General features: G+C 38.1%; 1 protein-coding gene across 2 annotated transcripts in view; it reads right to left on the bottom strand.

The window, feature by feature from the left end:
- Positions 1-228: 228 nt before the first annotated feature.
- The window catches only part of LOC117024571 (cytochrome P450 3A12-like), a 52,423-nt gene continuing 37,498 nt past the window's right edge, over positions 229-15,153 (bottom strand). For both annotated transcript variants that reach the window (XM_033109988.1, XM_033109989.1), the window contains exons 11-13: positions 13,803-14,029; positions 9,745-9,907; positions 229-1,196 (exon numbers count right to left, since the gene is read on the bottom strand). In XM_033109988.1, the coding sequence (XP_032965879.1) occupies positions 1,101-1,196; positions 9,745-9,907; positions 13,803-14,029 (486 nt within the window). In that variant the 3' untranslated portion in view covers positions 229-1,100. The remainder of the gene's footprint in view (positions 1,197-9,744; positions 9,908-13,802; positions 14,030-15,153) is intronic.

Raw genomic sequence — 15,153 nt, 5'->3', positions numbered from 1 at the left:
ACAATGTGTGTCTGCCCACAGTGTTGTGCTCCACCTATTGCCTTTAGGACAGAATTATCCAGGAAGGGAAGGCTAGGGAAGGGAAGGGAAGGGAAGGGAAAGGAAAGGAAAAGAAGGTAAGGAAAGGGAAATAAAGGGGAGGGGATGGGCCAAAAGAGAAAAATGAAGAACTCTATGCAGCTTCTGAAGCCAATGAAACTGATGAATGCTTGTAGATTTTCTACAAGCCCAATCAACAGACCAGTCAAACATCTTTTATTCCATGTTGATTGTGTTAAGATAGCTGGGAGTTGAGGGTGACATACAAAGAGGCATAAAAAATTGTTTCCTGCCTTCCAGGAACATCAGTGGAGATGAGATAAAACATAAATAAAAACTAATAACATAATAATAAGTGCGTCAGCTGAGTGTCACAAAAAATATGTGTTCCAAAAAAGATAGAATTAAATTATGAATATACTTTCTAAACAATGGGCCAAGTCACAGGGGATTAACTCTTACCTCTACTAATATATCAAACTGGAGTTCTGAAAAAGGTAGCACCCAACCCTTGATTATGAGGGTCAAAAACATTTAGTCACTGTCTCTCACTGATTCGATTCTATAGATTCCCATTACTGTACACGAATGCAGCAGATAATACTATTGTAAAGAGAAGTTTCTTGACTTGCTTGATATGCAATACAGAATATTCAAAATTAAACATGTGACTTAAATGTCACTACTACAGTTACCACAATTTTTGTTTTCATTAAAGTTTGTTGATAAAATTGTTGAGAAATTTGTATTCTTGATCAGTGCTCAGGAAGAGTAGATGGTACTAAATGGGTGTGGATGGAGATAGTACTATGAGAACCCCAAATAAGCTGGGTCTACATATCTGGCACTTATTTAGTCACATCTTTTATATTACACAGTGTAGGATACACTTTGTAGATACTGAGAAAGCTAAGTGAATGTACAGACCCTCTGGTTTTCCATCAAGTGCAGTAGGTTAAGCTCATCTTCATTTCTGGGTTTTATTCACAAAGTAAATTGAGATCTTGGGTGTTGTGGGATACAGCTCCCTTGAAGAACAAAGCGTAAGTCCTTAGGGAAAGTCAGACTCCATTTACGGTCCCATCTCTCAACTCAGCCTTTAGAACAATTGGTTTTTGTGGTTGAGTAAGTGCTAGAGTATTTAATTCCAGAGGGATCTGCAAAGGTTAAACAACATATGAGAAGCAATTAATGAAGCATTGTCAACAATAGAAGCAAAGTAGACAAGATATGTTAAAAACAATAATGACTTACAAACATATTAAAACTACCTTTAGCATCATATATCTTTGATTCCTAATACTTATTCCATAAGCTGTGTCAAGACTGGGTAGTGAAAGCATGCACCCATCCATTCATTCAACAAAATATACAGCACCCATTTTATACCAGGCCAGAGACAAAATCATGTTGGTTTGTGTTTGTTTTGGTTTAAATTTTAAATAAAAAGAATGAATTTTTAAAATTTAAGCCAGATTCTTAGGCATCATGGCAAAGTATTTTGAAAAACTGTATAGAATTAATTTTGTGCATGTTGAAACTTGCAAGGTAATCCTGAGTACGTATTACACATTTTAATAGTGTGGATATTCTAGACTTCTAGAGTCCAGTCACCTCTCCCAGTAGAACCCTTCCAGTTTCATGATGGGAAAACTTCTTTGTGAAGCATTATGCCTGTATTGTAACATCTCCTGGCTCCCAAGTGTAATGTAAATGGTGACCTTCTGAAGGCCTATATAGTGTTTTGACTAATACTATTAGCTCCATTCTCACCCGGTTGCTCCTTCAGTGTTGGGAGCGTCACCAACATGATAACTTCTGATCTCAGTTGAGAGAAGGGCAAGCAAATTTTCATGGAGTTTGAGAAGCACCAGCTGTGGATGACTGGGAGTTTGCAGGAGTGTCTGCCCCACCCAGTTGTGCCAGAGGCCCACTTTCTCTCAGGGCTGAGTTCCCCATTTGTACACATTTACAAGACTGCTACACAGCTGCCCAAAGCCACCATTTAGATGAAAACCATCTTCACCCTCCTCCTATTTCCTGAGAAAGCCTACTTAAGGGGAGTTGATGAATATTAAATGCATGAGGCCTAGCAATAAGCTTTATAATGCCTTGCTTGATATTAATCAATGGCAACTATTCTCTATGTTCTTCAGAGGAGAGATTACAGATCTTTCTATTTTACAATTTTAAATTGCATGTAGATTGTGTCACAGAAATGGTGACATGAGGAGAGCCTCTCAAAATCTCCCCTGGAATTTACAACAAATCGAACAGCTATAATTCCACAAAGAACTCCCTGCACAGCACACAGGCAAGCCTGAGAGTCACATAATTGAAATCATCTAAAGGTGGACAAATTGGGCGAGCGGGTGAGGAGGGAAGGGGGAAGTACAGAGATGCGGGCTGCGGTCCCCAGGATGCAGACCAGAGCTACCAGCTCCTTGTATTCCAGAGTTACCGCAGTCACAGGAGAGGGAATATTTGGATTGCTGGTGCTCCCCTTATGGCCCATAATCCCGCCTGAGGGATCAGCATATATCACGGCTGAACCCAACACTCATGGCAGAGACATTGGAGGAAAGACTGAGGGAAGAAGGGTGAGAACGGTGGTTTAGGCCCTCACTGCCAAGCAGAGGAGGGAAGACAAAGGCATAGGCATGGAGCCTAGCTGACTCCTTCCCACCCTCCCAGAGTTCGCCCCAACCCACCCTCCCAGTGACAGAAGCAGAATGATAGCAGTGTCAGATCAAAAGAACAGAATATTTACAGCTCTGAGAACTGCAGCTCCATAGCCACAGACTCACAGTGCAACTAATTCTGGTGAAAGGCAGGAAACTGTAGGGGCAAGATAACTGTGCTGGTAGTCACTGCCATTGCTCAGAGCTACCTCTCACATCCCACCCCGTCCCCACTCCCACCTATCTGGGTGGATCTATGCAGGGGTAAACAGAGCTGCAGAAACACACAGGCTCTGAATAGGTTGCAGGAAGAGCTTTGGGACTTCAGAAGCTCTCCACATCCTCCTCATGGAGGTGGTGCCCTGAGACCCAGGTGAACCTTCTCACAGAGGAAAAGCCCACCTTCTAGGGAACACCCCCCCCCCCATCGTGTGAGAAGCCAGAACAGTGCAAGAGAAAATATACTGCTACAATATGAGAGACAATAAAAGGCTTCAGCAAGAGAGAAAATAAAACATTCCACCAACACCTACTGGAAAGCAAAAGAAAGACCTTTCCCTATCAACCCATTGCAGAACTCATTCCCATAGCTGACTAGGAAGAGAAATAATAAATCAGTAATTGCCATGAATAACCAAAGTAACAAGACAGCTCAGAAAGAAAATGAAAAGTCTCCAGAAAATGAACTTAAAGACACGGAAATATGTAACTTATGACAGAGAATTCAAGATTTCTGTTCTGAAAAAACTCAATGAGATGGAAGAAAACACAGACACACAGTTTAATGAACTCAGAAACACAATCAAAGAACAAAATGAACATTTTACCAAAGAGATTGAAATTTTGAAAAAGAACCAAAGAGAATTTCTGGAGATTAAGAACTCAGTAAAACAAACGAAGAATGAAATAGCCAGCTTAGGTGAAATAGCCAGCATAGACCAGATGAAGGAAAGAATCAGTGACATCGAAGATAGAAATCTGGAAATGACACAGATGGAAGAAAAGAGAGACTTGAGAGTTAAAAGAAATGAAAGAACTCTATAAGAATTTCCTGACTCCATCAGAAAGAGTAACATGAGAATAATGGGTATACCAGAAGGAGAAAAAAGGGAGAGGGGAACAGAGAGTATATTCAAACAAATAGTTGACGAGACCTTCCCAAACTTGTGAAAAAAACTGGATCCTTGAATCCAAGAAGCAAATAGAACTCCTAATTACTTCAACCCCAATAGGCCTTCTTCAAGACATATTGAATTGAAGATGTCAACAATTAACAACAAAGAAAGACTCCTCAAGGCATCCAGGGAAAAGAAGACAGTAACTTAGAAAGGAAAGCCCATTAGGTTATCATCAGATATTTCAGCAGACACTCTACAAGCCAGGAGGGAGTGGAATCAAATATTCAAACTATTAAAAAGAAATTATGAGCCAAGAATAATATATCTAGCAAAGATATCCTTTAGATATGAAGGAGGAATAAAGAAGCTGAGGGAATTTTCTAACATACGACTTGCACTACAAGAAATACTGAAGGAGGCTATTTCACCTGAAACAAAAAAGCAAAAGAATACAAAACCATGAGTAGTATTATGAACAGACAGACAGATGCAGGAAATGGCAACCCTGACACCAAATAGGAGACTTAAACATAACATACAGGGCAAAGAAGAAAAAAACACTTAAAAAGAAAAAAAAAGGAAAAAGACAACTTGCTACTGCAATGCAGAAATCAGCTCACAACATAAATAGGGATAATTTGTGACAACAAAAACATAAAAGGGGAGAGAGTAAAGGTCTGAACCAGGAAAGGGGAAGGGAGAAGGGAGCCTGTTGAAGAAAATGAAATACTCTAAGTATGAAACTTTGTTTTACATAAACTTAATTGTAACCACTAATAAAAAAATCCAGAATGAAATATGTAACATAAAAAAAGAAGAAACAGAGGGAAAAATCATAGAATACCACCACACCAAAATAACAGACAGCAACAAAAAGGCAAAGAAACAATGGAGACACTGTCCTACCAGAAAACGAAAGGTACAATGATAGAAAATCCTCAATAATCACCCTAAATGTAAATGGACTGAACTTACCAATAAAAAGCACAGAGTAGCAGATTAAATAAAAAAACTAAATCCAACCATATGCTGCCTCCAAGAGACACATCTCAGCTACAAGGACAAATATATAGACTCAATGTGAGAAGGTGGAAATTTACACTCTAAACAAATGGTATTCAGAGAAAAGCTGGCATAGCCATACTTATATCAGATGAAACAGACTTCAGGATAAAAAAGGTAACAAGAGACAAAGATGGACATTTCATAATGACAAAGTGGACTATACAACAAGAAGACAAAACAGTCATCAATAATTACGCCCCTAATCAGAGAGCACCAACATATACAAAGCAACTAGTAATAGAACTAAAGGGAGAAATTGACCAAAATGCAATTATCGTAGGGGACTTAATATATCATTGACAGCTATAGATAGGTCATCCAAACAGAAAATAAACAAAGAAATATCAGCCCTAAATGATACATTAGATGAAATGGACATAATTGACATTTATAGAGCACTTCATCCTAGAACATCAGAATGTACATTTTTTTCTAGTGTACACGGAACATTCTCAAGGATAGGTCATATATTGGAACATAAAACTAGCCTCAGCAAGTTTAAAGATATTGAAATCATACCAAGCATATTCTCTGATTTCAAGCCCTTGAAATTAGATATCAACTGCAAAAAGAAAGCAGGAAAAAACACAAATATGTGGAGATTAAACATCATACTTTTAAAGAACAACTGGATCAAAGAAGAAATAAGAGGAGAGATCAAAATATACATAGAAACAAATGAGAATGAAAACACATCCTACCAAAATTTTTGGGATGCAGTGAAAGCAGTTTTTAGAGGGAAATTTATATCACTACAGGCCTGTCTCAAGAAAGACAAAAAATCCTAGATAAATAACCTCACATTACACCTTAAAGAACTAGAAAAGGAAGACCAAATGAAACCCAAAGTCAGCAGAAGGAAGAAAATAATAAAAATCAGAGCAGAACTAAATGAAACAGAGAACAAAAAGACCGTAGGAAAAAATTAATGCAACAAAGAGCTGATTCTTTGAAAAGATTAATCAAATTAACAAACCCTTGGCTAGACTCACTAAGATAAAAAGAGAAAAGACACAAATAAAATCAGAAATGGAAGCGGGGAAGTTACCACGGATGCCACAGAAATACAAAGGATCATCCAAGAGTACTATGAAGGACTATAAGCCACAAAATTCAATAACCTAGAAGAAATGGACATGTTCTTAGAAACATATAGCCTTCCTAGGCTGAATCACAAAGAATAAGAAAATCTAAATAGACTGATAAACAATAAGGAAATTGAATCAGTCATCTGAAACCGTCACAAAAGCAAAAGTTCGGGACCAGATGGCTTCACTAGTGAATTCTACCAAACATTCAAAGAGGATCTAATACCGGTCCTCCTCAAACTTTTCCAAAAAATTGAAGAAGAGAAAATACTTCCTGACTCATTTTACGAGGCCAACATTACCCTGATGCCAAAACCTGGTAAGGATAACACAAAAAAAGAAAATTACAGACCAATATTTCTGATGAATACAGATGCAAAAATCCTAAACGAAATTCTAGCAAATTAAATGTAACAATGCATTAAAAAGATCATACATCATGACCAAGTGGGGTTCATCCCAGGGGCACAAGGATTGTTCAACATACGCAATGTGATACACCACATAAACAATAAAGGACAAAAATCATGATTATATCAATAAATGCAGAAAAAGCATTTGACAAAACACAACATCCATTTATGATTAAAACACTTAATAAAATGGGTATAAGAGGAAAATAGCTTAACATAATAAAGGCCATATGTAACCAAACCTCAGCTAGTATCATAATTAACAGTGAAAAACTGAAGCCCTTTGCTCTACGTTCAGGAACAAGACAGGGCTATCTCATATCACCTCTGTTTTTCGACATAGTGTTGGAAGTCCTAACCAGAGCAAACAGGCAAGAGAAAGAAATACAGTGGTATCTCAGTTTTTGAACGTCTCCACTGACGAACATTTCGGTTTATGAACGCCGTAAAATTTATGGATCTATGGTATCATTTAGATAGTAAAATTCATGCTAAATTTGCAGTTTTAGGGGTTGATTTTAAAGGTCTGGAATGGATTAATCCATTTGGCATTACTTTTTATGGGGAAACTGTGCCTCGGTTTTTGAACATTTCAGAATTCAAACGGTCTTCCGGAATGGATTATGTTCGAAAACCGAGGTAAAAGGCATCCAAATGGGGAATGAAGAAGTTAAATTGTCACTTTTTGCAGATGACATGATGCTATATATAGAAAACCCTAAAGACTACACCAAAAGCTATTAGAAACAATAAACGAATACAGTAAAGTTGCTGACTATAAAATCAACACACAAGAATCCATTGCATTCCTATATACTAACAATGAACTTTCCGAAAAAGAAATAAAAAAAATAATTCATTTTGCAATTGCAACAAAAAGAATAAAATACCTAGGAATAAACTTAACCAAGGATGTGAAAGACCTATATGCTGAAAACTACAAGACATTTTTAAAAGAAATTGAAGAAGACACAAAGAAATGGAAAGGTATTCTGTTTTCATGGATTGGAAAAATCAACATAATTAAAATGGCCATATCACCCAAAGCAATATACAGATTTAATGCAATTCCCATCAAAATCCCAATGGCATTTTTTAAAGACAGAGAACAAAAACATCATCAGATATGCATGAAACCACAAAAGACTACAAATAGCCACAGCAATCCTAAGGAAAAAGAACAATGCTGGAGGTATCACACTCCCTGACTTCAGCTTGTACTACAGGGCAACAATAATCAAAACAGTGTGGTATTGGCAGACACACAGACCAATGGAATAGAACTGAAGACCCAGAAATAAACCCACATAAATATGGACATATAATTTTCGACAAAAAAGCCAAAAACATACAATGGAGAAAGGACAGCCTCTTCAATAAATGGTGCTGGGAGAATTGGAAAGCCATGTGCAAAAGAATGAATCTAGACTGCTAGCTATCACTGTGTACCAAAATTAACTCAAAATGTATCAAAAACCTAAACATAAGACCTGAAACAATAAACTGCATAGAAAAAACATAGGTACTAAACTTATGGACTTTGGGGTCAAAGAGGATTTTATGAATTTGACCTCAAGGCAAGGGAAGTAAAGGTTAAAATAAATGAATGGGATTATATCAAACTAACAAGCTTCTGCACAGCAAAAAAATCATCGACAAAATAAAGAGGAAACCAACTGAATGGGAGAAGATATTTGCAAACAATGCCTCTGATAGGGGCTAATATCCAAAATATATAAGGAACTCATACAACTCAACAACAACAAAAACCCTCAAACAATCCAATTAAAAAATGGGCAGAGGACCTGAATAGAAATTTCTCCAAAGAGAACATACAAATGGCCAATAGACATATGAAAAAAAGCTCAACATCACTAATCATCAGAGAAATGCAAGTAAAAACCACAATGAGATATCACCTCACACCAGCTAGAATAGCTATCATCAACAAGGCAAATAACAACAAATATTGGAGAGGTTATGGAGAAAAAAGAACCCTAATACACTGTTGGTGGGAATGTAGATTGGTGCAGCTGCCATGGAAGGAAGTGTGGAGGTTCCTAAAAAAATTAATAGAATTACCATATGACCCAGCAATCCCTCTCCTGGGTATATAACCCCAAAATCTGAAAACATTTATCCATAAAGATACATGTGTTCCCATGTTCATTGCAACTTTATATTTGGTGGCCAAGACATGGAAACAAAGTGTTCTTTCATAGATGATTGGTTAAAGAAAATGTGGTATGTATTCTGCCCTAAGAAAAGATGAAATAGTGCCATTTGTGACAACATGGATGGATCTTGAGATTATAATACTAAGCAAAATAAGTCAGACAGAAAAAGTCAAGAACCATATGATTTTACTGATATGTGGGATATAAAACTGAAAGCAACAAAAGAACAAGAGAAACAAATGAAGAAACAGAAACTCATAGACACAGACAATAGTTTAGGGGTTACCAGAGGGTAAAGGGGGAGGGGTGTGGTAGATGAGGGCAAAAGGGATCAAATATATGGTGATGGAAAGATAACTGACTCTGGGTGGTGAACACACAATGTGATATATAGATGATGTATTACAGAATTGTACACCTGAAACCTATGTAACTTTACTAACCATTGTTACCCCAATAAACTTTAATTTATTAAAAATTGCATGTACATATTTCCCCTGTAAACACACCAACGCTCATACAAAATGCACATTGCAAATATTATTTGTTAAAGTTTTCAAAATAAGTTTTTAAATTTATATCCAAGAGCTCTACATCAACTGCAAATCACTCCTTAAGCACCTCTTGCATTAGTGCAAGGGAATTTATGTAAGGAACAAAATGAGGTGCTTTGTACCTTTCTTAGGTAGAAAGAAATGGAGAACCAGACTGGATGATTTAATGACAAAGAGTTAGGTGAGATGGTACAACCAACGATACCAGCCTGCAGTAAGCAATAACAGCAGAGGAGAGAACGGGCTCTGGACTAGATGGGGACGGCTCCTCGAGAGGGTAGGGATTTGAACTAGGACTTGAAAGATGAGAACAGAATGGGGAGGAGAGAGACAGCATCACAGAGTTTTTATTCAGATGTAAAAGGAGCCCAGCTTGAGTGCAAGGGGGCTCCCAGGAGGTGGGGTCAAGTAGCCAGGATGACCTTGGATTGTGGGAGTCCTTCATATCTGGCAGAAAGGCTTTAATCAGTGATTCTCAACTTTGGCTGCACATGAGACTAAATTACCAAACAGTGAGTGAGCACATTCATAATATATATGCATATATATCCCCCAGTAAGAAAAATCTCCCAATGCAGCATTATGCATGCAGAAAGTTAACTGTCTGACCTGGGTTTCTTTGCAAGGTTTGAAGGAGAAATTCTGCAGGACTCTGACGACAGCAAGTTTCATGTTCATGAGAGCGAACCTCATGCCAATGCAGTTTCGGGGTCCAGTTCCAAAGGGCAGGTATATGTAAGGATTTATGCCGTCCTTGTTCTCCTTACTGAACCTGGTTCCACAACAGTAGATGAAAACAAGTTAATGAAACATAAACACCACAACCCTTACATGTTTGGGGTTCTTGCTCAGACTCCTTAACCAGAGGTACACAGGATACTTCCGTGGGCTAGTCATTGAGATGCTGCTATGATTATTTTGCACTGAGAATTGTAAGCTACAGGCCCTTTCCATTCTCCTTAGGCTATAGGAGCTTTCAGTCTCATTGAAGACACAAGATGAGTGCTATTTAAAGGAAAATTTATCTTTAAACACTAAAATTACATTCAGGGTGGTGACATGTTCACACTCTAAACCGCAAGGAGGAAATGAGACTGAGGGAAGGAAAAGTGGGTTCCTGTCTCCACTCAAACTCATGTTGGTCACATGCTCAGGGAGGAAGGAAGCAGGAATAATGCCTCTCATTAGTTACAGTGTTATTTTTTTCTTTCCCTTCTCTCCACTTTCCTTCCTTTTTCTTCACTTTCTTCCCTTCCCCTCCCCTGGCCTCTCAGCTTCTGTCCCTCTTTGTCCCATAAAATAGCATAAATCAGATGATTTTCATGGGCATATGATGCTACTCTACTCACTGATTTCCTTGTCTATCTGTTCCGCTGGGCTATAAATTCCTCAAATGTTAAACCTATGTTCTATTCAAATTTGATTCCTCAATATTTGGTTAAGGAAAAATGTGGATTTTGGAAAGTGATCATGGCTTGTAGTTATGTATTTTTTAAGAAGTCCTTATATTTTGGAGGCATTGGAATATTTACAGATGGTGTTTAAAACATCGCATCCCTTTTACCCTCATCTACTACCCTGCTTCCCCCTTACCCTCTAGTAACCACTAAACTATTGTCTGTGCCTATGAGTTTTTGTTTCTTGGTGATAGAAAGAGAACTGACTCTGGATGGTGAACACATAATGTGGTATACAGATGTATTACAGAATTGCACACCTGAAAACGATGTAACTCTGCTAACCATTGTCACCCCAGTAAACTTTAATAAAAGAAATAACATTGGATCAGGAGGAGGGTGGCAATGACATGTGGATGGGGTAGTGGACATGGGTTGAAGGCTGTTAGGAATGCAATGGGGACACATAGATGTGTTAAAAATCTTCCAGAGACTTCTGTCTATAAAAAAAATGCTTCTATATATGTCAAGTACACACATACTTGTGTATATGTCAAAAATACTCCATATTAGGCATTTTCTGTCTATAAAAAAATGCTTCTACATATGTCAAGTACACACATACTTGTGTATATGTCAAAAATACTCCATATTAGGCATTTTTTTTTAACATTTGGGTTTCTCACTGCCTGGCCCACTGTCTGACACAGGTAAGCAGTTATTCTCTGATGATTGAATGAATCAAAGAGAGGTACAAGATTGCTAACAGATACATGAAAAAATGTTCAACATCACTAGCTGTGATGGAAATGTAAATCAAAAGTATAATGATAGGGTGAAGGGATTAGAAAGAGCAAATTAGTAGACACAATATAGTCATGGGGATATAAAATACAGTATGAGGAATATAATCACAATGTTGTAAAGATTATGTAAGGTGCCAGATGGTAGGTACTGAACTTATCAAGGGGATCACTTCATAGACAGTGTAGATGCCTGACCAATACACTGTACAATGGAAGCTGAAATATATATATATATATATATATATATATATATATATATATATATATATATATATATATGGTCACGGGAGGTAGAATATAGCATAAGGAAGATAGTCAATGGTATTATAACAGGTATAAGATGTCAGTGGGGTAGGAACTTGGGGAAGGGGTGTTATTTTGTGACGGGTGTAAATGTCTAATTATTATGCTGCTTTGTACACCTGAAACTAATAAAATAAAATAAACAAAAAACAGGATTTTTTTTTTTTTTTGTAAAACGGGAGGACGTGTTCTTCTATGTATATGTAAAGAAAAGAAATATATACCAAAAATAAAGTATGGGGCTATACTACCTCACTCCTGTTAGAAGGCTACTATCAATAAGACAAAAAAACAACCACAAAAAATGTTGGAGAAGATGTGAAGAAAAGAAAACCCTTGTACACTGCCTGTGTGAATATAGACTTGTGCAACCACAATGGAAAACAATATGGAGGCTCCTCAATAAATTAAGAATAGAGCTACCATATGACCCAGCAATCTCTCTTCTGGGTATTTACCTGAATAATTTGTAAACACTTATTCATAAAGGTATGTGAATCCCCTATGTTCATTGCATCATTATTTGCAATAACCAAGACATTGAAACAACCCGTGTATCCTTTAATGGATGATTGGATAAAGATGTGGTACATATATACAATGGAATAAACTAAGCCATAAAAAAGATGAAATGTTGCTATTTGTGACAATATGATGGATCTTGAGTGTATTAGGCTAAGTGAAATAAATCAGACAATAAAGGACAAGAACAGCATGATTTCACTCATATGTGGGATATAAAACAAAAGCAACAAACGAACGAACAAGACAAACAAACAAAAAGACACAGATAACAAAATGGTGGTTACCAGAAGGGAAGTAGAATAGGGGGAGGAATAAAAGAGTAAAAAGGGTGAAATACAAAGTGACAGAAGGAGACTAGCCTTCAGATAGAGAGCATACAATAGAGTCTACAGATGTATTATAAAGATGTACCCCTGAAATTTATATACTAAGTTAGCTCAATAAATTTAATAAAAAACAGAAGTACAGTAAGGATCTCTGGTTTCATGTTCATTAAACTACAGTGAGGGAAACTGCTGAGCTTGGAGGAAACACAGAGTTGCCCTGGTCCAGGAAACAGAGCACTTGGTCAACTCTAGCTTCTTCTTTCAACAAGTATCATGTGTCGGCTCTATGCTGGAGCTAAGGACATGATGGCAAATGAGACAAGGTCCCTACCATTAGGGATCTTACAGTCGAGCTGATAAAAGTCTGGATCCCAGCCAGTGCCCCCAATAGTTCATTCCAATTTTGCTCACCAATATAATAAATGGGAAATATCAGCTTTTTCAAGAGTTCAAGCTGTGCCCAAAGCCAGACCTTGGCTCTGAATTCCCAGGAGAGCCTGCTAAAGACTCCCTCTGCCCTCCCAAAGAGTGTCTCAGACATATAGAGAATAGATGAGTTTGCTTTGAAGAGTCACCAAATGCTGCGAGTAGGAGGGAGCTGCTACAGGACAGCAGCCACAGAGGTACCGGGGGTCCTGTGCTCCCCTCCATCCTCAATGAGGCGGCTTAAACCATCAGGGATGAGGACCTGTCAGGTTCTTAGCCTGCACTCTCACAATAACGCTACAGGAACGATGGCCAGTGTGTAAAAAAATAGAATGTGGGAACATTGCGGTAAACTCAGAGAGCTAAAGAGTCCAGCACAGAAAAACTTAAAGAAAAAAAGCCTATATTCCTAAAATCAGGAATATAGGTTAAGTAAATTATGGCCTATGCATATAATCACACACACATAAATATGTATATGATGGTTTATATACACCTATATATGATTGTATATATAACAGGACGCTGTTTTTACTTTACTGTTAAAGTAAGCAGTTCAAAATAAAAGAAAATATATGACCATTTTAACTTAAAAAGTATATGCATAGAAAAATGTCAATATGGTATACATCACATTCTTAATGAGGCCTATCTTAGGGTAGTGGGACTGTAGAAAAACACAGTTTTCCTTTGCTAGTCTAAAATTTGTTAAACTTTGTAAGTAAACATAATCACTCTTATAACAAGTAAACAAACTTGTTAAAACAAAAAGAAGTACAAATCAATTATTGTACAACCACACATTTTCATCTCACTAACAGACATCAGAATATGCTCCAACCAGCCTGCGTCAGGGTGGGTTCTCTCTCCATGGAGCCCAGTACCTTTCAGGATGGAATTCCTCAGGCTCTGGCCAGAATGTTGAGTCTCGTTGAAGAACAAAGTTTGGCACCATCACCACTGTCCCTTTGGGAATGAGCACCCCCTTGATTTCTACATCCTTTTTACAGACCCTCTCAATTCTTCCAAGAATTGGGAATAATCTGAGAGTTTCATTCAACACCATGTCAAGATACTCCATCTGTACCAGGGCGTCATACGTGGGAGGTGCCTGGGAAGAAAGAAACAGATTTTGATAAATGGAGATTTGGGATCAACTCTCAAGTCACTCTATGCAGTACTCCTGAACTGTTAGGAGCTCCAAAGAATAACTTATTTTGGTAAAGAAACTTAGGATTTACAGGCATTTTAATATCTGTCATGTCCTTTGACCTGCTCAATGGCCCACTGAGGCGTGTAGAGGTGTTATGACTATGGGAGACTGTTGGGACAATTCCCTAAACAGGACCCAAAATCCCTCACATGACCACGTAGCGATTTTCCTTCATGGGTGAACAAATGTAACTAATAAACTAGGACCCTTACTCTTAGGTGAAATGAGCCAAAGTCACTGTTTCCTTTCAAAAGAGAGACTTCACATGTGTACCAAGGAAAGAGGATGTATAAAATAACAAATTCCCTATTTGACAAAAGGAGGGTATGGCTGGATGCTTCCAAGGTCCACGATTTCATTCTAGGGAAAGTTATAAAGAGATGGACTGCAATCAGCCCCATGCTGTCTCACTGGAACAATTCCCTGATTGTCACTTCAGGGCTTGACTGTAAGCTGTGAAGACCTCAAACAAGCCTCTCCAGCCCCAGAGGCCAGTCTCTTCACACCACAAAGCATTCCAGTTTCAGCGGAGATCTGAAAACTCTGTGGGCAAAAGGTGGTTATCACTTGGTGTCATACTGAAGAGGCAATATTGTAGAGGGTAAGAGTTGGACTCAGAGGCTAGACACCCTGGTTCATACCCTGGTCTTAACCTCTAGCTTTGTGACTAGTGGATGAAAACGACTTCGTCTCTCCATAGCTCAGTTTTCTCATATGTTACACGGACATAGTTAGAGCTGACTCTTCATAGGGTTGTGTGGCAGAGACATTCACTGCTCACCCAGTATCCTTGTAGTCTCCCATATCTCCAAGGACACTTGAAGTTAGGGAAACCAACTTTGTGAATGGGCTGTGAGCCAAAGTGATATATGTCAGTTGGAGGCCAAAACATTTGAAACTCCAAAGAGCAACATGCTAGTTTTTTATTTCCCAGCCCACACGAAGGCATAGTGTTCCAGACAGTGTAGCTACCAGAAAGTGGAGCCTCTTTTACCTACCGTGTTTCCCCCAAAATAAGACCT

This window comes from Rhinolophus ferrumequinum, chromosome 7, assembly GCF_004115265.2.
Source record: "Rhinolophus ferrumequinum isolate MPI-CBG mRhiFer1 chromosome 7, mRhiFer1_v1.p, whole genome shotgun sequence".
NCBI classification, from domain to species: Eukaryota; Metazoa; Chordata; class Mammalia; order Chiroptera; family Rhinolophidae; genus Rhinolophus; species Rhinolophus ferrumequinum.
Note: the sequence above shows the minus strand (reverse complement) of the source record. Positions and strands in the feature narration are given on the sequence as shown.